At 47.3% G+C, this 27,752-nt stretch overlaps 1 protein-coding gene across 1 annotated transcript in view; it reads right to left on the bottom strand.

Moving 5' to 3' along the window:
• The window catches only part of ALK (ALK receptor tyrosine kinase), a 734,697-nt gene that overhangs the window by 46,463 nt on the left and 660,482 nt on the right, over positions 1-27,752 (bottom strand). Inside the window, exon 12 of the mRNA XM_061432943.1 lies at positions 11,547-11,709. Coding sequence (XP_061288927.1) covers positions 11,547-11,709 — 163 coding nt within the window. The remainder of the gene's footprint in view (positions 1-11,546; positions 11,710-27,752) is intronic.

Here is a 27,752-nt window from a genome sequence, read left to right as displayed (position 1 = left end):
CAGCAGAATCATTTAGCTCAGAGAAGGCAGACTCGGGCCGGGGGCTGGGTGTGGTGGGCGTTGCAGAGACCCGGTCGAGTGTGGAGATAGTGACGTGGACGTGTACTGGCCACATCTGTCCAGGGCCCCGGGGCCTTGGCACATTGCCTCAGAAAGTCATTTTGAAGGTGAGGTTTGCTTGGAAGACTGCTGCCCAAGAGGGAGTCCTTGCTCTGCCCACTCCTGCTATGGTTGAGAGGTGAGCTGTACCCTTCTCTTCCCTCTGCCTCATTTGCATAGTCATTTGCATCAATCTGCATGTATTATGAATCATTCTGAACTCTCTCACATGTTTAAATTTAGCCAAAGCATTATATTTTAGATGTTGTTTGTTCCTGACACTTCCCACCCCTCAAGCCTTCTTTCCTATTTCTCCTACCCCCAACCAAGTCTGAACTCCAGCCCCATCTGGGTCTTGACCTAGTTCTCGGCAGAGAAGTAGATGGAAAAAGCCCTGAGTTCTGAGTCATATCTGGGCACTCTGTTGGCTGTGTGACTTGGGACAACTTGGTTCAACTATCGGAGCCTCAGCTTCCCCTGGCCAAGGAAAAAATGAGGAGAAGGACCCCTGCCCTCATGAGGGTAAGTAGGGGATTTGAAAAGACGGCAAACTGCTGCCAAGTGCAAGGTAGGTGGACTCTGGGCTGGGGACATGGGGGAGCTTGGCACCCAGGTGTCAGCAGCTGGACTTGGCTTTCCTGTGTGATGGCCTCAGCCCCACGTTTCCACCTGGACTAACATCTAGACACAGGGAAGAGGCAGCTACCTGCTGGGACCACTTGTAGGGGTGATAGTGCCTCTCTGGTCAGTCTGGTGAGGCCCGAAATTCCACCACTGAGCTTCACTCCCTTGGAAGCTTCTAGCTACTATAAGGCCCATCTCTTCCAGGTGGCTGAACCACAGTGAAAAAAGCACAGCCTGGTGCAGACAGTTGTTGCTGTTGTTCAGTCGCCCAGTCGTGTCCCTCTCTGTGACTCCATGGACTGCTGCCCGCCAGCCTCTCCTGTCCTTCACCATCTCCTGGAGCTTTGCTCAAACTCATGTCCATTGAGTCGGTGATGCCATCCAACCATCTCATCCTCTGTCGACTCCTTCTCCTGCCTTCAATTTTCCCCAGGATCAGGGTCTTATAATGAGTCAGCTCTTCTCATCAGGTGGCCAAGGTATTGGAGCTTCAGCTTCAGCATCAGTCCTTCCAGTGAATATTCAGGACTGATTTCCTTTAGGATTGACTGCTTTGATCTCCTTGCAATCCAAGGGACTCTCAAGAGTCTTCTCCAACACCACAGTTCAAAAGCATCAATTCTTCAATGCTCAGCCTTCTTGAGGGAGAAGGAACTAGCAACCCAATCCAGTATTCTTGCCTAGAGAATCCTGTGGACAGAGGAGCCTGGTGGGCTGCTGTCCATAGGGTTGCACAGAGTCAGACACGACTGAAGTGACTTAGCAGCAGCAGCAGCAGCCTTCTTGATGGTCCAACTCTCACAACCATATGTGACCCCTGGGAAGACCACAGCCTCAACTATAAGGACCTTTGTTGGCAGAGTAATGTCTCTGCTTTTCAACATGCTATCTAGGTTTGTCATAGATTTCCTGCCAAGAAACAACTGTCTTCTGATTTCATGGCTGCAGTCACCATCCACAGTGATTTTAGAGCCCAAGAAGAGGAAATATGTCATTACTTCTACCTTCTCCCCTTCTATTTGCCATGAAGTAATGGGACCAGATGCCATGATCTTACTTTTTTAAATATGTAGTCTTAAGTCAACTCTTTCACTCTCCTCCTTCACCCTCATCAAGAGTCTCTTTAGTTCCTCTTTGCTTTCTGCCATTAGAAGGGTATCATCTGCATATCTGAAGTTGTTGATGTTTCTCCCACCTATCTTGATTCCAGCTTGTAATTCATCCAGCCTGGCATTTCTCATGATGTGCTCAGCACATAGGTTAAACAAACAGGGTGACAGCAGACAGCCCTGTCATACTCCTTTCTCAATCTTGAACCAATCAGTTGTTCCATACAGGGCTCTAACTGTTGCCTCTTGACCTGCATACAAGTTTCTCAGGAGACAGGTAAGATGGTCTGGTATTCCCATTTCTTTAAGAACTTTCCACAGTTTGTTATGATTCACACAGTCAAAAGCTTTAGCATAGTTGATGAAATAGGGGTAGATTTTTTTTTGGAATTCCCTAGCTTTCTCTATCATCCAGTGAATGTTGGCAATTTGATCTCTGGTTCCTCTTCCTTTTCAAAACCCAGCTTGGAGATCTGAAAGTTCTCAGTTTGCATAATGCGGAAGCCTTAGCATGCAAGATTTTAAGCATGACGTTATTAGCATGGGAGATGAAGGCAATTGTCTGATGGTTAGAACATTCTTTAGTACTGCCCTTCTAGGGAATTGGGATGAAGATTGACCTTTTCCAGTCCTGTGGCCACTCCTGGGTCTTCCAGATTTGCTGACATATTGAATGTAACACCTTGATGGCATCATCCTTTAGGGTTTTGAATAGCTCTACTGGAATCCCATTGCATCCACTAGCTTTATTAACAGCAGTGCTTCCTAAAGTCCACTTGACTTCACTCTCCAGAATGTCTGGCTCTGGGTGACTGACCACAGCATCATACTAATCCAGATCATTAAGATCTTTTTTGGACGGTTATTCCATGTTATTTTGTACAGTTATTCTTTCCATCTCTTCTTGATCTCTTCGGCATCTACTAGATCTCTACCATTTCTGTCCTTTATTGTGCCCATCTTTGGACGAAACGTTCCCTTGGTATTTCCAATTTTCCTAAAGAAATCTCTAGTCTTTCCCCTTCTGCTGTTTTCTTCTAGTTTTATGCACTGTTCATTGAAGAAGGACTTCTTGTCTCCCCTTGCTGTTCTTTGGAACTCTGGATCTAGATCCAGCTCTGTCCCTCATGGCCAGGAGCTGGGTGGGACATCCCCCACCCGAGTGCTGAGTGAGACATCGCCTACCCAAGGAGCTGGGTGAGACATCCCCCACTCAGGATCTGAGTGAGACGTCCCCTATTCAGGTGCCAGCCTTGCACTTGGGTCACCCTGAGAGCCAGAGCCTCCTGGACTTTTGTGTTCAAGGCCCCTTGCTTCCCTCTTCTGGTTCTGGCCCTGTTACCCACCAGCTTTGTGACCTTGAGCAGGTTATGTACCCTCTCTGAGCTCCAGTTTCCTCATCTATAAGAGGTGGATAATAATACTTACCTTGAAAGGTTGTTGTGAGAGTTCCATGAGATAATGCCCCTTATAAGGGGCCTGGGGCTTCCCTGGTAGCTCAGCGGTAAAGAATCTGCCTGCAATACAGGAGCCACAGCAGACTTTGGTTCAATCCCTGGGGTTGGGAAGATGCCCTGGAAGAGGGCATGGCAACCCACTCCAGTATTCTTGCCTGGAGAATCCCATGGACAGAGGAGCCTGGCAAGCTACCATCCATAGGGGCGCAAAGAGTTGGACACGACTGAAGCAACTTAGCATGCACGCATGCTAAGGGGCCTAGTTCAGCCCCTGGAGGGTAACTAGTGAGTAACAGATGGTAACTGTTCTAATGTACCCCTGGTGAGCCTGTCCACTCCTCTCTTGGAGTGACTTCCGGGAGGCAGAAGGGGGTGACTGGATGAGGCCCTGGATTCTAGAGAGCAGAGCAGTAGGTGGAGTAGAGTGTGGCCAAGGGGCCAGGGTCAAGGGTGTTCAGTTTCACCCTGGACCTACCTCCACAGGGAGTACAGGCCAGCCCTGGCGCTTCTGAAGACCCCCTAATCATATGAATCACGGTACACAATCTCCTGCCAGGATAATAACCTCAGCCTGACTCTCTGAAGCTCTCTTCCCATCCCTTGTAAACAGCTTATTTTGATGGTTGACAAATGCCAACAAATTAATATACCTGCCACTCAAGTGGGGAAAATGACTCGCCGTGATTCCAATTTACTGGAAATTACAGGATACTGTTCTCAACGAGCTGATGCTGTAATTTTTTTTGTTTTTCTTCATCTAAATCCATGTCCCCTGGTCAGAATGAATGTTTATTGGGTTTGCGTTTTGTATTATTGACTGTGAGCTATTGTTACCTGATGTAATTGAGTTGTGAATCTTTTTTAAATAAAGAATTAGCAGCAAATCAAAGTGGCTGTCTGCTGGAGCCTGAAAGGAGAGCGCAGCTGGTGTGCGGCACGGGGCTGCCAGGGACGGTGGAGGGGAGGGAGCGAGGGGACCCCACTTGGAGAAGCAGGGACACCTCATTTCTCTCCTACACCTGATCTGGGCTCTGCCTTTAATACCTAGCTGGACTTCGGGCAAGTCCCTCTGTCTTCTGAGGCTTGGTTTCCTCCTCTGGGAAATCAGAACAGTAAGGTCCACCTGTGTATCCATCCAGCCTCTGGGGTGCTGTGAGAGCGCGGAGATGCTGGGTGTGTTCGGAGACGCTGGATGTGCGCAGGGCTTTGGCAGCACGAGGTCTCTGTTCATTTGTACAGTCAGATGACCCAGATGGGTCCTTCGAGCCATCAGGTGATACCCAGGTCAGCAGTAGAGGCTGTTCCTGTTCCATTCCAGTTTTGCACCGATGAGCAAGACCCATTGTCCACTCGTGTTCCTTACCACCTTCCTGACCCAGGAGTACGAGAGCTAGAAGAGACCTCAGTGACCTCTCCCTCTCACCCCTCCTTTGCAGATGAGGCCCTAAAGCAGAGGGAAGGCACACTTCCAAGGTCACACACTGTATCGGAGGTAGAACCCAAGCTTCATTCTGCCAGTGGCTCATGGATCTTTGCTCCATGCACCCCCCAGGCCCACATTCTGACTTGCCCTGCTCTATGCTCCCTAGGGCGATGGCCATCTGCACAATTACCCTGGCAAGGAGTTATGCCTACAACTCTCCTCTATGCTTGTCTAGAACTGTCCTGGCATTGTGAACTGTTATTGAACTTTTCTGCTCTGCAGTCTTTGTAAAGACCAGAGGCTCAGTCCTCTCTACAAGGTCTGCGGCTCCAGACAGACAAGTGGACACCACCCCCACCCTTTCCCTGGCTCAGAGCTGAGCACGCAGTAGGTGCTTCATGGCTGCGGGTGGATCTGAATAATGGTGTGATCCAGCTGCACTCGCTGGTCTCTGGAGCCAGGTGAGGAAATGAGTGTCAGGGACAGAGGCCATCAGGAACAGCTGCGGCCAAGTCTGTGGGCGGGCTTGGCTGGCTGCAGCTGCAATCTGGGACCTCCTGCACGCTATGTCTGAGAAACAAGTGAACCGTGTGAGAGCTGCTGTCAGGAGCTGTGGGCCTTGCTTGACAAATGAGACAAATGATTTTATGGACAATCTGTGTGTGCATGCATATACGTGTGTGTGTGTGTGTGTGTGTGTGTGTGTGTGTGTGTGTGTGTGTGTGAAGCTGGGGGAGGAGGAGGGCTGGGAAGGATGTGGAACCCTGGAGAAGTAGTAAGGAAGGAAGACAGGCAGGTGGGCTGGGGGAAGGGAGAGAAAGATGAAGACGGGAAAAAGTCAGGAAGAGCCAGAGGCTGGCTAGCCAACACCTCTGGCGTGTGGCTGCCCCAGCACAGGTGTGTCATACATGGAATCCTACTAAATACCTCAAAGCTGGGCACGTGCCTCCATTTCACAGTGAGGCTGAGACTCTTGCCCCAGCACAACCCACAGTCCATGCTCACGCTCTGACCTACCTCGGTCACCCACCCTCACAGGCACTCAGAACCAAACTGGAAAAGTGAAGTTGCTTAGTCGTGTCCGACTATTTGCGACCCCATGGACTGTAGCCTACCAGGCTCCTCAGTCCATGGGATTTTCCAAGCAAGAATACTGGAGTGGGTTGCCATTTCCTTCTCCAGGGGATCTTCCCGACCCAGGTATCGAACCCACGTCTCCCACACTGCAGGCAGATGCTTTACCGTCTGAGCTACCAGGGAAGGTGCCCCCCTCCCTGTTATCCTTGCCTGTCCTTCCCAGTCAGGCTCCTTGGGACAGGAGGTGTCACTCACTGTCCTGGCTTCCTCAGCCCCTGATTCACTGTCCTCCTGGTATCGTCTGCTCCCTTATCCCCCATCCACTCAGTCCTCCAGTCACGCTGACTCTGCCTCCCAAACATATCAACCCCTCTCGCCATGTTTCCCCTGCCCTGGTCTAGCTCCACTTGACTCTTGCCTAGATGACCTCAACAGCCTTCCCTCTGTTCTCCTGTTTCCCTGCTTGTTTCTCTCCTCATCACACCATCACCAGAAGGAGCAAGATGCGTTTGGGAGGTGAGGCTCCAGTCTCAGGGCCAGGTCTTGCCTCAGCTCCTGCAGGCCCCGGCTCCCCCAGGAGCTCTTCCCACCAGGAAAGCCCTCCCCTCTTATTCATAGACAACTCTGTCACCTTCAAGACTGAAACTCAGGCTTCTGTCTCCTCGTGGAAGCTACCCGTGAACTCAGGCCCTTCCCCTGGCCTCTGATGTAGGGCGGTGTGAAAACCTCCGGTGTGGCATTTGTACATCACACCGAAATGCTTTGTTCCTACATCCACCATTGGCTGGGGCTCCTTTGGAGGCAGAGACTGCACCTTGTACCCTGTATATACTTAGGTGTCAGGCACAGTGTCCTAATAGGTGCTTAGTATGGTTCTCTGAGATTTGCAAAGCAGGAGGAGAGCAGGTGTGGACCCCTCTCCTGTTTTGACAGAGAAAGTAGAAAATCTAGGGGAAAGGGAAGCTCAGGACAGTACAACTTGTGTGTGTGTGTGCGCATGCACACATGTGCGTGCATCTGTGTATGTGTGGGGGCTTTCAGTACGATATAAAATAGGTAACTAATAAGAACCTGGGCTTCCCTGGTAGCTTAGATGGTAAGAATCCACCTGCAGCGCAGGAGACTTGGGTTTGATCCCTGGGTTGGGGAGATCGCCTGGAGGAGGAAATGGCTACCCACTCCAGAATTCTTGCCTGGAGAATTCCATGGATAGAGGATCCTGGTGGGCTGCAGTCCACGGGGTTGTAAATGGTTGGATGCGACTGAGCGACTAACACACATACACAAGAACCGACTATACAGCACAGGGAGCTCTACCCAATACTCTGTAATGACCTACATGGGAAAAGGATCTAAAAAAGAGCAGATAAAGTATAACTGATTCACTGTGCTATACAGTAGAAACTAACCAACATTGTACATAACTATACTCCAATACAAATTAATTACAAACAAAGAGTGGGGGTGCTTTCACCTGTACACATCCCTGAGGAAGCCTCAGACAATGAAGCCCCACCTTGGCAGACAGTAGGTGCTTGGGAAGTAGTAGTTTCTTTTCCTTAACCTCTCCGATCAATAGGTAGTGCCGGGTCTCAGGCTGCAGTCAGACAGCACTAGCTGAGTGCCACACTCTTCCAGGAATAGATGGACTCCCTAAGGAATGCTCCCAACCTTTCTGTTCTCAAGAACCTTTGATCACATCTGTCTTCTGTGTGTCCTGTTTGTGTCACCAGATGAACTGTACTTACTAAATAAGGATTAGTACTAGTTACTATGGAGAAAATATCTTCCAGAAAAAAGGCGCCTGACCCCTCAACCTGGATATTCTGACTTTGGGGCCTCCCAGGGGGCTCAGTGGGTAGAGAATCTACCTGCCAAAGCAGGAGACACAAGTTCAGTCCCTAGGTTGTGAAGATCCCCTGGAGGAGGAAATGGCAAACCACTCCAGTATTCTTGCCTGGAAAATTCCATGGACAGAGGAGCCTGGTGGACTATATAGTCCATGGGTTGCAAAGAGTCAGACACGACTGAAGCGACTAAGCATGCATGCACGCATAGCACTTTGACATGCTGTAATGATTTATAGCACATCATTAAATGGTCTGCTTCTTTGATGCGACATTATGTGACCAACAGACATTATTGTCCAAGTTTCAAGCCTCATCTAAGGTCAAGGATTAGATGAGGGTCAAGAATTAGATGAGGGTCAAGAATATCTGTAACAGCCTTTGTTGGGTTAAAAAACAAGGAATCAACAGCAACAACAAAACCCAAACCAAACATTTTGGGGTTTGATTCTTTCGTATTGATATGGTGCTTCTCAGGCCAGTTCAAAAAAGTCCCCTTTAGCAATGTGGGCATTTCAGTGTCTTGCTTCAACAGAAAAACAGCTCCTGTGTGTGCTTCTGGTGAGTGTGCAGTAGGCAGTGCTAGGGGCTTCGAGCTAGCTAGTCTCAACATTCCAAAGAGAGAAATGGAAACAGTTCTCCCATTTCGGCTCGGCTTATAGCAACACCGGAGAAGGCAATGGCACCCCACTCCAGTACTCTTGCCTAGAAAATCCCATGGATGGAGGAGCCTGGTGGGCTGCAGTCCATAGGGTCGCTTAGGGTTGGACACAACTGAGCAACTTCCCTTTCACTTTTCACTTTCATGCATTGGAGAAGGAAATGGCAACCCACTTCAATGTTCTTGCCTGGAGAATCCCAGGGACGGGGGAGCCTGGTGGGCTGCCGTCTCTGGGGTCGCACAGAGTCGGACACGACTGAAGTGACTTAGCAGTATAGCAACACAGGGTGGTGATATTGTGGCAATTCACGTAGATCAGAAACCTGGCTAGACTTAGACATGGCTGTGATTACTAAAAAATGGGGAAATGAATTAATTATTATTTAATAAGTGTAGTTTGGCAGGCATAATCTTTCAAAAAACCAGAAAAAAGTCCTTGGAAGCACAGAAGTTGGAAACTACTATTGTTCTGGAAATGCTGTCTGGCCACTGCCTGACACCATGGTTACTCCAGCAGATTTCTTGCAGATGTTGGGCTGGGCAGCACCTATCATGTGCAGGACACGTGTGACATACTTGTACATGATCTTTGCAACCAGCTGGACAGGTGTCAGCAACTCCCAACCCTCCCCTTTAACAGATGGGAAAACAGAGTCTCAAGGGATTCAGTGACCTGCCCAAGTTTGGAAGTGGGTCTGATTCACCCTGTTTCAGGGGAAACACAGCTTTAGAGGACCTCTGTAAGTCTCAGGGGACTTTGAGCCAGTCTAACTTGGGAGTCGCCCTGGGCAAGGATGGGCCAGCAGGTCTTGCTGGAGGTAACTGTTGAGGTCTCTGTCTGCCTTGCCAGTCCTCTGCCGCCTTCCTCATGTTGCTTTTCATATGTGGGGATTTACATCAAGTGCTGGGCTGGCCAGTCTCCCTTCAGGCAGTGGGGCCTCCCCTCCCAGGCTCTCATTTCTGGAGGCTTCCGGGAGGTGGGTGCTGCGTGGGTCCTATGGATCCCCCTGCCCCCATTTCCTGTTTCTTGTGTCTCAGACTCCAGATGTGAGTTTTAATGTAGGGAACACAAAGAATTTGAGCCTGAGGGTCCTTGGTTCAAATTCCATCTTTGTCACTGAGGGCCTTTTTAGGGGGGCCTTAGGGGGGCTTCTCAGGTGGCACCAGTTGTAAAGAACCCACTTGCCAATGCAGGAGACGTAAGAGATGAGGGTGAGATCTCTGGGTCAGGAAGATCCCCTGGAGAAGGAAATGACAATCCACTCCAGTATTCTTGCCAGGAGAATCTCATGGACAGAGGAGCTGGTGGGCTACAGTTCGACTCTTACAAACAGTCAGACACGACTGAAGTGACTTAGCACATATGCATGCACACACATACATGCGGCCTTAGATCTGTTGCTTAACTTCCTGACTCCAGTTTCTTCATATGGAAACAAGGGAATACAGATAAGAACAATAATAATGACATCTACCTCATTGTTACAAGGAAGAGAAATACCTAGTGGGTCCTCAACAGACATGCATCCTCTTCTCTCTAGGACAGTGGTGACCTCTGGAAAATCGCCCAGGCAGGAAGGGAGGCCCGGCCTGCTCAGTGTGGTAGGAGCAGGGGTAGCCGGATGTCTTTGGCCATTTACTGGGGATTTGTGGGACCTGGAGCTGCTAATCTCATTGCAGCCAAACCTTGTTATTGCATTCCTGCCCAGAATGTCATTTAAAAAGCACTTAGGGTTTCCCCAGAATGCATTTACACAAGGTCCCAGGGGGTGGGACTGCACAGAAAACAGGGCAACCTGAGAAGCTCCTTTCCTTCCCTGGGGGCTGAGGCTGTATGGGGGTGGGGTTGGGGCTGCAGGAAGGGAAGCATGAACAATGGCACAATTATGCTTCCTGTTTACTCAGCCCAGCCATGTTCTGTGCAAGGAGCCTCCACTGGCTGGGCCTCAGAAGTCTGGGCCTGGAGGCAATTTCTGGACCCCGTGGCTGTGGGGAGGCTCCTGACTCTGAGCTTCAGTTTCCTCCTTTGTAAAAGGAGGATTGCGGCATTGACCTTGCCCCCATCATCGAGCTGTGAGAAGATGACAGTCTGGGGTGTGACGAACCCAGTGGTTTTCGGGGGTGGCATCAACATCACATGAGAACTTGCTAGAAATTCATATTCTCGATGAACGAATGTGTGGATGGATTCCAAGAGTACAATGAATACCACTTAGGTCTCCCTCCTCAACCTGCATCCAGTAAACGTCAATGTGTTGTCATATTTGCTTCATTAATGTAAAAATGTTTAGCATGAAAAAAAAAATGAAATGCATATTCTTGGGCCCCACTCCAGACCTATACAATCATACTCTTCTCGAGGCTTCCCTAGTGGCTCAGATGGTAAAGAATCTGCCTGCTAATGTAGGAGACCTACATGAGGTCAATCCCTGGGTCAAGAAGATCCCCTGGAGAAGGAAATGGCAACCCACTCCAATGTTCTTGCTTGGGAAATCCCATGGACAGAGGAGTCAAACAATCAGATACAATTAAGTGACTAACACCTTCACTTTTACTTTGCGAGTAGGCCCAGCAATCTGGGCCTTGTACATGGCTGGGCTGCGCAAATAGGAAGCGTAACTATGCCATTGTTCATGCAAATAACTGGCCTTCCTGTCATTCCGATGCCCGTTCAGGGTTAGAAGCCTTGCCATTAGCTTGGCTTAGCTGTCTGCCCGCTGGAGTTGGGCCTCCCTCAGCCTGGCCTTGCTCTAGTGGAATGCTCTAAGGTGGGGGTTGGGCCTGGGATGATAATTCAAGAATAGTCACTTTACTAGCAAACAATGAAGGCCCAGGAAAGGAGGCTCAAGGATAAGAAACATCTTTCATGTGTATCATACTTTTGTTTCCCAAACATTTTGACATTCATTGCCTCATTTGAACAGCATGAAGTAATAGTCAAAGAACAGCCCATTCAATTTATAATTATTAATAAAACTAGAGAACGCTCTGAAGCTAGCTCATGCATGCGTATTTTCTCCACAAATGGTCTGTGGTGTGGGCGCCTGGCAGAGGACATAGCTACCTTTCCTGCCATATTCCATTATCCCCAATCTCCCCATCTCCAGCCCTCACTTCCAATGTGGGCCAGAATCTCTGGCCTTGGCCTGCCTGGGCACCCCAGTGGGTCAGGCATGCACCCACAGGCAGGACCCCAGTCCTCTTCAGGAGGGCGGGTCTGCCCTTGACCCTCCCCTCCTCCATACCCACCTGTAGGTGTCGGTGGCTGGCACCTTCCAAGTCTGGATGCCCTTCAGGGGGCCCTCGCTGCCCACCACCACGCTCAGGTTGGAGTTCCGGTAGGCATTGTTGCACTGGGCCTGCGTGGGGCCGTGGGGCCCACTGGCCCCGCATGTGGTGAACAGCCAGTGAACTGCACACAAGAGGAAAGGCAATCACTCACTTGGCCTGGCCCTCCCTTCTCCAGGGGTCTCCCTCGCTGCCCCTGAGCTGTTGGCTCCATGGTGCCAAGCCCCTGTTCCAATATGGCACCAAGGCTGGGGCAAGGAACACTAATCAGTCATTTGAACTGGAAGCTTCTGTGAGGATCTGCTATGTGCCAGGCCCTGGACCGGAGGTAGAGACACATACATGGAGCAGACTAGGACCCTGGCCTTCACAGACTTACAGGTGACTAAAAGGAGACCCAAAGGGATGCAACAACACAGGCCAGGAAGGGAAAGAGTCACAGAAGGGTCCAGCTAACTCTGCACCGTGAGAGTTCTGAGGAGGGAGAGAAGACTCCTCTCATGTGAGACAGGCACGAACGGGTGCTGGTCCTCTCCTGGTTCTCACCAGGTCCAGGACAGCGCTAGGCAAACAAGAGGTGCTCAATGTGTGCTACCGTGACTGGCTCTAACCTGACTTTCGCATACAGGATCCTCTCAGCCTGAAGAAGTTCGAAAGAGTAAACTGGGCACAGAGTCAGCTCCATGCCATCCTTCCCCTCATTGGTTGTGCTTGGAAACACAGTGGAAACAGCTCTGTGCTCTCTATTTAATGTAAAAATAGGAAATGGATCACTTGTGCCTCCAATGCATGTCCTCCTTTTCCAAGCCCCTCACCACTGTCTGGAGGTTTGTCCTCACCCAGAGCACCCAATGCTTTTCCATGGCCTTTCGGGGGTGTCTCAGGAACACTCAGCATACCTCCACCCCTCCACAGCCGCTGGACCATTTCCTTACATTTTATCTTTGAGTCAGGCTGGACCTTGGAGAATTGTCAGATTTCATCCTGGCGGGAATTCTAGCATGTTTAGATCTATAAAAACTTTCCCCCCAAATGTGCTCTTGATAAAGTTACTTTTACTTAAAATACACAAATCTCATTATAAGATTGGAGAAATTATTTCCCTTTAAAGAGATGAAGTCGAATCCTACCTACAGAAAATTATGAAAAAATTAATTTGGGTGTATATAGCTTTGTTCGCTCGGAGAAGGTGATGGCACCCCACTCCAGTACTCTTGCCTGGAAAATCCCATGGACAGAGGAGCCTGGTAGGCTGCAGTCCATGGGGTCGTAAAGAGTCGGACACGACTGAGCGACTTCACTTTCACTTTTCACTTTCATGCATTGGAGAAGGAAACGGCAACCTACTCCAGTGTTCTTGCCTGGAGAATCCCAGGGACGGGGGTGCCTAGTGGGCTGCTGACTGTGGGGTCGCACAGAGTCGGACATGACTGAAGTGACTTAGCAGCAGCAGCAGCAGCAGCTTTGTTCTCTAAAACATAAAATTCTTTTTGATGACTTTCAACTAACTTGATGCAAAAATGAAAGGTTAATTTGGGTTGCTAATTATCAGCAATCAGATTGAGATTACACGGGGGCAGTTTTGATAATCTAAAAACCAGGCTGATTGCCGTGGGCTTTTGTCATGCTGCCCCAGCCCGGGGTCAGGAGAGCAAAGTTCTAGTTGAGGTTCCAAAGCACACACAGCTACTCAATACTGAGCCCTCAGGGCTTTTCTTGGCTTCATTTTCTCCAAAGAAAGATGTTGATTTCTATTTGGTTTCTGAAGGTCGTTTCAAGGGCAAGAAGGTAATGAATCCATTCATCTTTGGTGTGAATGCTTGAGTGTTAATTTTCTCATCTGTTTGCATTGTAAGGGGGTAATCTGTTAATTCAAAGGACTGACTCTTTACTGGAAGCTTTTCAGCAGAGCTGTCATGGCCAGTTGACTTTTCACCCTCTCCAGTGCTCAAATTACACGTGTGGGCTGTGCCAGGGGGAGATGTGGTAAGGTCATGGACTCTGAAATCAGCAAGAACATTTGGGCTTGGGAGCAGCCTCATCACTTGTTGATTATGGGACCTTGATCATCTTTTTTGTCTGTGAAAGGGGCTAGATTGGTATGAGAATTAAAGAGAAATGAGGGGTATGAAAGGTTATTATAAAATCTAAAACTCTAAAAATGTAATAAGTTATGTTGCTGACTCCTGCCTACAACCCAAGTCTGGTGCTGTTCCTGACAATGGGAAATGTGGCCAGGTTTTCTGTGAATATGGATCCCCCTGCCAACAGCACCTAGGAATTTAAACTCAGTGAACTGGGGATGAGGGTAGGAGCAGGAAGAAAAAGAAAAGCTCAGAAAAGAAGTTTAAAAGTCCATTCCACCCCATGGTCTCTAGCTCCTCTAAATCTATTCTGCAGGTCAGTCTGTGCCTATAGCATGCAGCCTGGGTTTGGGGGCAGCCTTGTCAATCTGGGGCAGAAGCATGGTGGTTCATTTAGTTATTCGGTCCTGGAAACCAAAGAATTCAGACATAAATATGTTTTTTCCCCCTGGAGAGTGTGCTGAGGAAGACAGCTAAAAGAAGGCATGGACTTGGCACCCTACCTGAGCATCTGTCTTCAGCAGGACCTCTTTTAAAGCCAGCCTCGCTTAACACTGTTCTGAAGGTTCTGAGATGTTCTCAGAGAGTCTGGGTTTCTACTTCCTGGCCAAGTTGGGCATCTGATGAGGTAGGAAGAGGGGCATGGGCTTTGAATCCAGATGGGCCAACTTTTCTCACTGGATTTTACCCCTGAGGAGGTGTGAAAACTGGGGTAAACCCTGTAGCCTATCTGAGCCTCAGTTTCTTAAGCTGAACAAGTGGAGATACAATACCCAGTACTTAGACGTGCTGTGAGTATTAAATGATGACCATTAGAAGAACATTATGCATTAGAGACGCATAAAGAATATAGTTTATAAAGTGTGTAACTTCCTGTTCAATTTTTGACTGTAGGAAAGCAGAGACACCCAGTCTCAAGATTTACATTCCTCAGTCCATAAAGAAGGGACTCTAAGGCTGTTTCTCAATAAAAGGAACAGTATTTTCCCAACTCATTGGACAGATATTATTAGTCTCAGGTGGTTTATATACGCAAAATTCTGTTTTCATTTGCAGCGACTGCAGATGCAAAGGTCCAGAGTGGGAATTCTTTCTGAAGTGGATTCCGCAGAATGAGGATTTGCCATCCCAGGTCAGACACATGATTCATCCAGCTGAGGTCTGTTGCGATCGCAGCCTTTGAGGCATGGAGGTCCTCTTTGCTCCTTTCGATGGCTCTGATTCTCATAAATCTGCCCAAGGTTGTTTGGAATTAATTTCTGTGTCCCTCGAGCAGCACTTCTTAGGGGTATGGGGTTTCTGAGTTTATTGCTCATTGAACAAGAGCTGTCCTGCTTCTGCTGTGTATGGGCTTGCCTTGCTGAAGCTTCATCTTGTTGGTTCTCTTTGCTCATCTGCCTGGAATCTCATAGACACCATAGAATGCCACAGCAAGATGGGACAACCCTGGAGATCTCTGAATTTAGTGGTTCCCAACCCACCTAAGGACCTTTAAAAATACCAGTTCCAGGGCCCTGAAGATTCAGATTTGTATAGAGGAAGGACAATATTTGCATTTTGTGAAAACTTTCCCAGAAAAGCCAGACTGCTGTGTGCAGAGCGGATAAATAGTCAAGCTAGGAGTGAAACATGGATCTTCAGAGTTTAAGTTCAAGACTTAAAAAAGTGCTACAACTACCATAAAATCCTCATGGAAACTTTCTGTGAGTCTGGTTTTATTTTCCTTATAAATCCATGAGCCCAGGGCTCAGTTAAACCCAAACAAGTTTGTTCAGGCCCAGAGAGCAGGCAGGCCACCATGAGGGGAGAGGTGAGTCGCTCAGGGTATGTGGTAGGTAGACCCTCAGTTCTAGAAGGTACCACAGTGGCTTAGCCTAGCAGAGTGTGGGTTTTGGAGTCATAGGCACAAACCAGGGAAAGCAGGTGATCAGTGTCAGGACTCTGGTCCCCTGAGAGGTCATGGGGAGCCAGGGGTTGTCAAAAGACTCCAGTAACTGGAGTGTTTACAAGATCAACCAGCAGACATATGAGAGGGACTGGGTAAAAAGCAACGAGGTAAAATCTTGGTTTTTAAAGAGAAGATCAAGGTCATAGTGAGACTGGCAGTGAGGTGGGCTTGATGTGAGCTGCCAATCTAAGAGTCCAAGGGTCCTCGCATTTCCCCAGCTGAGAGTCTACATTAATCCCTGAGGCTCCATGGAGCTGTAGGAGGATTAGATGGCCCCCAAGGAACAGCCTGGATTGGAAGCACGGGAGGGAAGAAGCCAGGGAGGAAAGAAGCCCGGTTCTTTCCTCATCTCTTACTTAAAAAAAAACAACAAAAACCAAACTATTATATTAAAACTCATTTATGAGTGACAGAAAGAGAGAAAAAAGAACTGCTTTATCTTGTTCTCACTTATACCACACACTGGAAACCTAGTTTAATACTGACTCACATCTAAATTGTGTAAAGAACCCACAAACATCAAAATACTGAATGGTTATAGACAGCTGAGTAAAGAAAAATCCATTAAGCACTGGGTTTCATTTTAACTATATTGTAGCATCCTCCAAGAAGAAACAAATCAATTAGTAATATACAGCACAATGTTAAAAAAATAGGCTAGATAGTGATTGTGCTGGTTTTATTACTGTTCCTAAGCCATCTCATCTGCTCAATTGAATGCAAAGAAATAAAGCGTGATACAAAGGAAAATAAGTTCTCAGCTATCACTATTAATCACAATAATAAGGATCTGCCTCACGTCGAAGGCCTATATGGTTGTGCCATGGAAGTGAGCTCAATGGCTCCTGTGGATCTTTTATACTATTTTGATTCTGATCCATGGAATTGAATTTTATCCATATTTGTTGACTGAGCTGAACTTTATGGGAGCTGTGGCATACTGAACCATGATGCCACTGTAGATCCCATTAAACTAAATAATGACCCCAAATCCAAGCAAATACAGTCATTCACCATCTATAAATGTATCTGATGCTATTCTTTATTATAAATTGGAGAAAGTAACCCTTTTTGTGAGTACATGATGAAAATTAACCAGCTGTTTGCCTTATCAGGGAAGAATGAAAACAATACATACTGTTGCTATTGTGAGGTTAAAACATTTTAACTCTTTAAACAATGGAGCAGCAACCTCTTCCAGGTGCCAGATCAATGTCTGATTATTTCTGTCTTTTTTTGATGTTAGCAGTTGTTGAAGCATAATGCCTAGATATGTTTATTTACTGAGAGTTGCAAAATTATGATATTCAGATTATATCCTTTTTCCATATTTATTAGTTGGGATATATTTTTAAAGAGGTGCTTCTTCTCACCTACTATTTGGTTGCCCAGTGATACAGTTCGTATAGGGAAGGCAGATAAATGCTCCATTCTTTCTCCTTGTTTGGAGCATTCAATGTAATGAATTGGTCATCTCCCATGCTCTGAAGTTGACTAGTTGTTTGTATATCACTAATGCTACATGAATTTAAACATATTTTGAGTTTTAATTAATAATTATTATTTCTTAATAGCTCAAACTGTCACATTTTTGGTGAGTGGTAGCGTCCTGAGTTCTTTTTTTTGGTTGTTGTTATTTAGTAGTTAAGCTGTGTCCTTTGGCCCCTTGCTATCTGGTGTGATGAAATGTTCCTTAGCCAGACCTGGGCTCAGCCATTTTTCAAAAACTTTGGTTTCTTTGATTGAAAAAAGGTATTTTAAGTATACAATCTGGGTGCTATAGAGACTTATTGCTAGTGGGTTTGTGATTGTTTCTAGGCTTTTTAGTGGACAGAGCTAGGAAATACACAGGCTATATACACATGTGTGTGTGATTGTTTCTAGGCTTTTTTAGTGGACAGAGCTAGGAAGTACATAGGCTGTAAACACACGTGTGTGTGTGTGTGTGTGTATGTATATACATTTATATGACAAAGTATCCATGAGTTTACATCGACAGTTCCAAATCAAATTCAGGACTAGAGGTTTTTTAATTTAATCTCTTCTATAGTACATCTGTATTTATTTTTCCACACTGCAAATCTTGCTTCTCAAGAACAAAGGTGATAATGGAATTAGAATATTCTCTAGTTACGCATACACTTTATGGTGCTTTGTCCTCACTCCTTTGTATTTGAGAGTTGGAAGGGACTACCTTACTAAAAATTTTTTGCTGTAAATATCCATGGGTTTTCAGTTTTGATGTATGTTTGCTCAATTTTTGCATAGAGATTCAGAGAGGTTAAAAAAAATATGCTGTTACCACCAAAGGTGCTGTGCGTCGTTCCAGGATCCTTAAATTGTTTTTTTTTTTTTTTTAAATTTTTTATTTCAGGTATGGGTTCAGGATGGGGAGCACGTGTATACCTGAAATTGTTTTTAAATTTAGGAATCACTTGATATCTCTCTGGTCAGGCTCCTCACTTTTATTCCTACTCTTGGAACTGCAGGGTTTTTTTTTTAGATTTTATCTCGGGGACATCCCCAGTGACTACTGTTGCATCATATTCTGCCTTTTTTTTTTGATAGAGCCTACTGAGTATAATTTAACTTCTTCATGATACTGCCATTTGGACTTGAGTTGATGGGGCTATTTGACCCTTTACTAAATGACTGTAGACATAAATATTTTCTATTAACTCACTTTCTTCTCTCTTTATTGTCAGGTTTACTTTCTTAGGGCTTCAGGATGTTCTATGATTAGTCTTATTTGGTATCTAGTGTTGGGTGAGGGTGTGCGAAAGCACAGAGAATCTCTGTGCATTAGACTGAGGGGCAGCTAGATGCACAAAATCTTTATTTCAGGGTTTTGGAATGTATTCACATTTGATACTTGTATTTGGTGGATGGTGGAGCATACTAGAAGAATCTTCTAACCTCAGGTAAAAGGATGTTGTTGTGATTTTTCACCAACAGAACTGGGAATCTTTGGCCCTCTATTTCAATGTATTGATTTACAGTACACTGATGGGTCACTTCCACTCTCCAGTTTGTTTAATGTCTTTAAAACATGTTAGATCAGTAGATAGGGAATGGGGAAGAACTGTTACTTTTATCTCATAAGATGGTCAACCAGGCAGAAAAGTTTAACAACTGGCTTGCGATTATAGAGTAAAGTGAGGAGGGGACCATCACATTTATTCTTTTTACAACGTTGTTTCATTTGATCAATTTTCCATGTTGTTCTAGCTTGTTTCTCACACTGAACTATTTTGCATCTATACACACACACATATACATACACACACGCCTTGTTTGTTCATGCATTGCTTCTTGGTCATTTCTCTCTTATTCTGTTTTGATGATGAGACGTTAGGAGTGGGTAACAGTGGTAACAATAACAGCCGCTCTGACTTTCGTACTAGACATGCTCACAGAATGATCTGTTTTCACTTTTACATCCTTGTCTCCTAGGGGCCTCACACTCCCTCTGGATGGGCAGGATGCCTGCAGAAGCTGAGGTCACCCGGGGAGCAAAGACCAGAGGCCCACATCCCTGTCTGCTGGGAGCAGACATCCCTTCATGAAGAAGAACCTTGGAATGAGCCAGCTCCCCATCAACAGGGAAGCAAGTCTGGGCTGTTGAGATAAAAGCTGCTTTCAGGACTGAATTACCCTAAACAGCTCTGACACCCAGCCATCTGAGGCAGTTTTTAATGGCTCCTGTGATGGCTTCTTGTGTTCTCAGCCACCCTCTGTTCCCTGAGGGAAAGTGAGTAACACATGAGAGAAGAAATGTCACAGGAAAAATAGTATCCTGAAAGCAGAACTGTAAAAATTAAGTTAAGGGAGGTCTCGGGGCTAATTTGGTTATTTCCCGAGTTGGCGTCAGGCCAGAGCTGTGTTAATAAAGTATTGGATATTGAGATGGGTGCTGTGGACTCACTCATATGGGGGTTACACACAACGGGTTTGGTTTTGAGGCTTAAGTGGGCTTAAGTGAGTCTCTAAGGAAATGCTCAAATCCTGCTGTTTAGCAGTAAGGACATATCCCTGGCTCCATGGTTGATGGAGCTGATTGGCTGATAGACCGAGTGAACTAGTTAGTAGGATCCAAGTCAGAAATCTGGGTGAAGGAAAAGAAGTGCTTCTCTTTTTCAGGGAGCTCTTCTGACTTTCAGTTGTGTTGCTGGATAAGCCCAAGCAGTGCCTTATTTTCCTTACTTATGAACTTTAATTCCAGAATTGGATTATTCTGTCAGTCACTTAATAATAAATAAAAATTAAATGAATAAAATATGTTATTACATTATTACAAAGTCACTGTCAATATTCACTATAAAAACCAAATCAGGCCTTTTAGACCCAACCACCTGGATTGGTTTAGGAAGCTGTCCTGGAGAAAGTTCTGGAGTCCCCATTATTTCTGGGACTCTGACACTCTTTCAATTTGTATTAAGGAGTGGGTCTTCTGGAGGCGTTCTTCTATGTCCTCACTCAAGTTACATGTTTCCCCCAAGTAGAGTATGAGGATTTCATCTACAAATTGATGATCAACTGGGTTGGAGGAACCGATTGAACAAAAGGATCCCACATGCAAAATGCTGTCCCCTTTTCCCTTAACACGGTTGGTTTTAAGAGGTCAAAAATTAGAATGTGTTTGAAAGTTTTGCAAAAAAAAAAAAAATAAGGAAAAATATGCCTAGAACACATATTTATGTATAAATAAAAAACTGCACAGCTCACAGGTGGAGGAGGATTATAAATGAACTGAAAATGTATAGAAGGCAATCTATGAGGGAGAAGTGAACTGGCCCAATCTTTTCTGTAATGTAGTTTGATAATGTTAAAAATATCACACACTTTATATTAGTATATTCTTTTATACCTTTCAGAGAAAATGATCTCATTTGCTCACCACAATAGCCAGCTCTGAGAAAGAACTGTGGCAGGTAATTATTATCCCTACTTTAGGGATAAAGAAAACACTGGGGCTGAGACTATATGACTCTTCTGAAGTCCCCAAGCTGGAACCACGGTCTCTAGGATTCTTTCTGATTCATTTTCCATCTGGCTATGGACTGGCACTCAGTAGGTACTTTGTGATATTTGAGTGTCTATGGAATGTTGAACAGAGAGGCTTAAGATTGCTGCCAAGATTTTGCCCCATCAGAGTCCACAATGAACTCTCAGAGCTTCCTGGTGACTGATTGCTCTCCTACATACAAAAGCCACTGCAGGTAGGCTGTTAGGGGGCCCGAATGATCTCTACATCCTGGTGGCCACAGCCTTGCATAATCCCCTCTCTTTCAGTACAGGCAAGACTTTTGAGTTGCTTCTAACCAAAAGAATATGGCAAAGGTGATGGGATATTATTTCCATGACTATGTGACATAAGACTGTAACTTCCATCTTGCTGGCAGACTCCCTATCTCTCTCTCTGTCTCTCTTTCTCTCTCTCATCAACAGCTTCTCCAGGAACTACTAACAACCACATGAACTTGGGAGTAATTCTTTCCCTAGTTGAGCTTTCAGATGAGACCCAGCCCTGGTGAACACCTTACGGAACTTTATGAGAAACTATGAAGCAGATGACCCAGCTAAGCTGTACCTGGTTTCTTGACCCACAGAAACTGATATAATAAATACGTGTTGTTTTAAGCCACTGTGTCTATGGTAATTTGATACAGAGCAATAGATAACTGTCTGCATAACCCAAATTCCTCCCCAGAAGCCAGTGCTTTCTCTGGCCTCCTCTTTTCTGTGAGCACCCAGCTTGGAGGACCCTGGCTGGTCTGAGTTCTTCTCTGTGCTCTCTCTCTCTTCCCTGAATCAGTGAAGCTTAAGCTGATCCCACTTCTTGGCAATGGAGGGGCAGGCAAAGAGGAGCTGACTTTTGGGACCTAGCATTAGCATTTCAGGCATTCCTGTCATAGTTTCTCTGTTCAGTTCTGTGCCCAAACAAATTTAAAAAAAAGTCTTTCTGTCCAGGATCACTGAAGCTTTGCTGCAAAAAGCAAAGAGCTGAATAGGCTCTGAGGGGACGTGGGGTTGTTTTGCAGGCAGAACCAGCAAGTCTGAAGGAAGGATGGTAATTAAAAGTGGACTTCCAAGTAACAAGTGCTTAATGCACCTGCACTGATGGAGGGGCCTTTGCGTCCTGCTGGCCTTGGAGCTAAACGGTACTAAGGCGTGCTGAGATCGGAGTTCCCGGATCATTTATTGTCTCCCATTTATGTAACCTTTCACTGAAACAAATGGGAAAAAACAACATGTTTTCTCAAGCCAGCCAAGAAGAGACAGAAAGGCAATGGGTCCTCTCTGTTGCTGACAGGGCCGTGGCATGGCGTGAAGGCATTTTGTCTGCAGCTTCGCTATAATGCCAACCAGCACATCACGTCAGACTGGAGGTTCCTGAGGCCTTGTTGAGTCTGTCAGAGCTGGATGCTGCTGCACTATTTTTCCAGTGGGGCCCGGGGTCGGAAGGTTATTGGGAAGTTATGAATCCACTACTGATTCGTTGCTTTCTCAGCATACACTGGATTTCTCTTCAAAAATGATGCTCAGTTCAGCATAATTGGCAATGTTCCAATCTTGGATAGAGACCTTTGCACCACAGGGCAGGATAAAGTCAGAGCTGGGGCTTGGGGGACCAGTCTGATTACTAGCTGTGCTCAGGAAGGGATGCTGGAAAGGGACCTGGAGACTCCCTGTGTTGGGGTAACAGTGGCTTCCTGTCAGGCTTATGTGGGCCCAGCTCTGGGTGGTGTATTTTCCATGAGGGGCACTTTGGATTGTCCCCAGCTGCAGGCCCCGAGGCACCCAGCACAGGGCTTGATACAGAGCAGGCACCAGTACAGACTTGTTAAATGAAACTCAGCTTCGTGTGACTTTTATTCCCCCCTGGGACTGAGATTCAGGGCTCTGTGAACACATTAACTAGAAAGCAATGATGTCTTCTGTGTTGAACACTCAGTTGCATCTCCGAGTGGAAATGCAAGAGAAGTGGAAAGAGAAGATGGATGTAGCCAATCTGGATGCAGCAGGAGCATCTCCCTAACCGTGGTCAGCAGCTGTGTGGTATTTGGGATTGTTCCTAATGGGCATGGAAACTGACAACTTTGGGGTGAACTGACTTAGTGGGAACCCTGGCTCTGCAGTTGACTGGTAGGGCAGGCAGCATAACCCTTCTGATTATGTCTCCTGAGTTTTAGAATGGGAAAATCATGATGGTTCATGCAGTACATTTTGGGTCAAGCGCTTCTCTAAGCCCTTGACACCGATTCACTCATGTAAACCTTTCATCAGACCTGTGTGATGGAAACCCGAAGAACATAAGCTCCATTTTTTAATGTGAGGAAACAAAGGCACAGGAAGGAGAAGTGAATGGCTTTAAGTAAGTGGCAGAGTTGGGACCCGAATAGTGAAATCTATCCTGGGGGACTGGGTGAGGGGAGAGGCCGTAAGGATCATATAAGTGACCCCAAGCGTACTTAGTAGCTGGAGACACAGGTAAGCAGAGGAAAGGGGGCGTCTGCAAACCCATGAGACTCCACTGCCCAGGGAGGGAGGTCAGCCTCTCTTCCAGGCTTTGGTGCCTCCCTCTACCTTCACCAGGTCCCTGCGGAAGTGCTGCCTCTCCTTCGGCCACCAAGCAGCCCCTGGGCCTTGGTGTTGGCCACCGCCTGGGGATGCTGACTACTCTGGAGGGACTTGAGTAGCAGGGATCATGAGTCCTGAGTCACGAGTCAGTTCTACGCCACCTGCCTCCCCGGAGCATGGCCATGCTGGCTCCCGGGGAAGGGAGTCTGTGCCCAAATGAAGCATGACAGCCCAATAGGAAGGGCGCCAAAGCTGCTGCAGTGACTAGGACCCATGGGTCTTGTTAGGGCTCGTGATTCCTGCGTCATCACAGCACGCTGGCTATAAATAGGTGATAATCTAAAATTAGTGAATGAGAGAACTCGCAGCACATGGTTTAACAGCAGGCCAGCTGAGCAGGGAGACGGCCAGTGACCGAAGGGGTTCCAAGGGTTATATCTACAGAATCTGCCCAACTCTTAAAGAGGTGCTCCCCCCAACTGAACCAGTGCCGGCAGAAGCGCCTTTCATGTGCACCCGTGAAGGCTGGGGTGCACGGGAAGACGCCAGTTAGCTGCAATGATCGGCTCTCTCACACGTGCGGGAGTGCATTGTACCTGCTGCACCGTTTTGCATGTTAGTGAAGATGCCTCTGTGTTCTGTTTAAACAAAAACTAACATTTTCAGTTCAGGGTGTTTCAGAGAAGAGAGATTCCTCCAGAAGACCCACTCAACAGTGGGATTCCTTTTAAGGTTTCTTTAAGGAAACTTTGCCCTTCCGAATGTTATCTGGCTTAGGAAACTTTATTTTTCACATGATTTTAAAGAAACATTCTTTAGCCTTTTACACAGCTGATATAACTTAGGGCAAGTTACTTCCTCTTTGTGGACGTCATGCTCCTCAACTGTCAGTATTATCATACAAGCAAACGAGACAATGCATATGAAAGAGTCCTGCATACTTCCAGCACCGGGCGGTGCTCAGGGATCGTGGTTATTATTGCTGTGTGAAGAGGAGACACAGGAGGCAAGGCCTTTGCTGCCTGAGAACTAAACCCTCGGAGCGGGCTGTGTGGCTCTGAGCCCGCCTCCTTCCCATCTCCAGGTCCACGCCCATCTGTAACGAGGATGTCAGGCTGTGGTCTGGGGCTCCTAAACTCTGTTTTAAACCAGGATTTGCTTGTGAGTTTGTTAAAAAGGCAGAGTTTGCCCTCTAATCCTCAGACATGATTTTACAGGTCTGCTGGGCCCAGGAATCTGCATTTTAACCAAGAGCACTCGTGGGTCCCCCTCACCCTGCCAGGTGAAAGAAACAGATGATGTGAGAACACACGTGGATGAGCCCTGGGCTGGATCTAGGTCCCTGACAGCCGACCTGCTTGCTTCTTTGTTCCTGCACTCCCAGATGGTCACTGGTTATTTTCCATTAACGATGCAATGAGACCAGGAGTCTAATCCGGGGTCCCCCTGGAGTGAGTGGGCTTCTACCCTTCCTTGTTGCCTCCCTCCCAGTTCTCTGGGGGCCTCCTGCCTTCAAAACTGGCACACAGTAAAGAGCCGCAGTTAACACAGGGGTCCCAGCTTCGTCTCTGCCTCCAGCCTGGCACGAGGTTGTCGGCAGTGCCCACAGGTGATAAGACAACAGGATTTTCTGGAACCGGATTAGATACATGTTCTTTACTGGGCTTGCAGGGCTGGGGTGTGGAAGGCTCTGATGGAAACAAAGACTTCCAGTGAGTGAGAAGACAGTTCTGAGTGAGGGAGGCGGGCCCTGTGAAGCCTGCCTTCCAATAATGCTGTCATCCCCAGAAGGGCTTGCTTGGAGCATAATGGCTCTAGCTACAAATTCTATTAACTCTAATAGTTGTTCTGTGGTGAATGGATAATGCGTTTAGCAGAAATAGACCCAATCAATTTATGTGAAACACATAAAACTTTCTCATTGGAATTGGCATCTGTTGTTGAGTCATAGGAGCGTGTGTGTGGACAGTCTGTCCTTCTCACTTCTGGGCACATTAGCAGTGCCATGGGTTAGTGAGCTCTGGCTCACTTATACTCTGTCCCTTCAGCCCGCAGAACCACGGAGCTGGGGATGACGAGGGGCCTGGAGACAGTCTACTTTAAACTTGTCTTTTAAATGCAGCAGCTTTTTAGCCTTTGTTTGTGTTTGTGTTGGCCCCGCAAACACCAGCTGTTACTTGGGGCTTTGCTGACAGGCATCAGCCATCAGATGAGGGGACAGAAGGCCAGGGAGAGGTGAGCCCTGCCCCAGGAGCACAGTGGAGGCCAGCAAGTGTAGGCCAGCTGGGGGTTCTGACTCCTGGTCCAGTGCTCTTTCCCACTCCTTTTAAATTGCCGTCCCTCCCCCCACCACCTTTGGCAAGAGATGTGTACTCAGAAAACAGTAAACCAACTGTCATCAGCCAACTCAGAGGCAAGACTTTGGCTTGAAGCCAGGATTCTGCAAGTTATGGATACTTGTGGGTTGGGCTGGTTCTCATATAAACTGAGATGATTCCATCCTGCCCTCCTACATAACATGTAAGCTCACAGGAGAAGGAGAGAGAGGTTAGAAAGCTGAGGCAGGGTCCTGAGGCCCAGGGCAGGGGGTGGGTGGGGATCCTGCCTGTCCTTACCTGGGCTTTTAGAGAGAGAGAGAAGGTGACAGAGCCTGCCTGTGCCTCTTCACCCCTAATGTTCATTACTGCCGGGTGGGGAGCAGGCAGAGAGAGAGAGGAAGAGAAGAGCTCTGCACCCATGATCGCATTATCCCAACCATTTGGATAGTGTAATTTTATGTGCAAAGCTGACAAATGTAATTTCCTAGCCTTAATACTTGCCCCATTTTCTCTCCCAGTTTCTTCATCTGATTAGCTGAAGTGACTCAGAAGCTTCTGAGAAGGTTCCATGAAGCACCTGGACAGGCTCTTTCCTGCCTGGATGCTCCAGTGGCTCAGCTCTGCCCCCTGGGCTGGGGGAGAGGAAACCCCCAGACTCCGAGGGTTAGGCCCTCATCAGAGGGAAGGGATGGCTTGGGGGATGTGAGGAGTGTTTAGAAATTTGGGAGCTTGTGAGTGATGGTTTTTGGAAGACCCGACTGGCCTTTGCGTTTCCAGGAGCTGCTCTAATGCCTGCCAGAAGGAGAGTTGAAATGCCACCAGCCACCTCTGTTCCAGTCGAGCAGAAACTGACAGCGCTGAACTTTGGGGAGAAATCTTATTATCCAGCCTCCTCCGTCCTTTACAGGGATGGCTGGGAGCTGCTTTGTTTACTGATCATACAGGGCCTCTTGTCTGGGACGCTCTCCCACCTCTTTTCCATGTAGAGTGTTGATCTCTGAGAGGGAATTGGATACCCAAAGTAGTTCAGTTGGTTGAAGGATGCAGATTTCAGGGCCACATCCTGGCTCATTTTCCCACCAGCTGTATGGAATGCTTATGTTCCTCCCCATCACCTCCCTTATCCCTGCAGTGCTAACAACAGCAGCGGGCCCTGGGCTGGAGTGAGGGCTAGAGGAGTCAGTGCATGAGAGCCCCCCAGCCCAGGGGAAAGCATACTCACTGATTGTTCTTTCCTTTTCTTTCCTCCCGGCCTCAGCCCCCATTTTCTCTCCAGAGTCCCTCCCTGGGTAGAAACTCTGAGTTAGGTTAAGCTGGTCATCTACAAATTGGCACTTGCCATCTACCTCTACAAGGATCACATCACTAGCTGCTGCAACTGCTGACCTTTAACAGTCCCTGAAAGGAGTTCAGGGTGGAGATCAAGAATGAGTCACTCTGTGCTCTGGAAAAAGTGGCAGGACAGGCCATCAGATAGTTAGGTATTTTCAGGAGAAGATTTTATGAGCCCAATTCTTGCATTTCATCACATCTGAAAAAAGCACTAAAATCTTTCATGGTGACATCTACTCCTTGTGGCTACCAGTAACCTTCACGAGCCTAGCAGTGGCCTTCTACAAAAATGTGTGCTCAATTGCATGTACCCCCTTTCACCAAAATCACATATACACTGACCTTTCCCTCTGCCTCTTTAGAGCAGTTCCTCAGAGCTATCTGAAATGCTGTCTCCCGGCTACAGTCCTCAAGTTGCTCCAAATAAAACATTGTGCATTTTTTTCAATTGACAAGCTTCACATTGCAGACTGTGACTTGTGGGTTCACTGGCTGCCCTCTCTCCAGGGGCTGGAATTTCCAGAACCGGTTCCCCTCTTTGTTGTTGGAGCTGCACAGCCCCAGGGGCATGGGAGGTGCCAGGTAAACATTGCCAGGTGATTATCACTGAGTGGCTGTGGTCCTGACCTTGGCCTCTCAAGGACCGCCTGTACTTCCCCCTCCAGGTCCCTCCCTCATCACCACTTCTCTCGCTGTGGGCACCTTGAGCTCCACAAATCTTCCCAGAGTTTGTCCTCTTGTGCTCTCCTATTCTAGATGGTGAGCTCTCTGAGCTCCTAACCTGGGTCTGGACTGCCCACAGAGGAAGTGTGCAAGAACTGTGTTGGGGGGGCAGGTTAGATGAAAGCCAAGATGGTAGGCCTGTGCATGAACCCAGGGGGTGGCCTGTTTTCCCTGACCATGA

Source organism: Bos javanicus, chromosome 11, assembly GCF_032452875.1.
Source record: "Bos javanicus breed banteng chromosome 11, ARS-OSU_banteng_1.0, whole genome shotgun sequence".
NCBI lineage: Eukaryota > Metazoa > Chordata > Mammalia > Artiodactyla > Bovidae > Bos > Bos javanicus.
The sequence above is the reverse complement of the archived record's forward strand: the minus strand, read 5'-3'. Positions and strand labels throughout refer to the sequence as shown.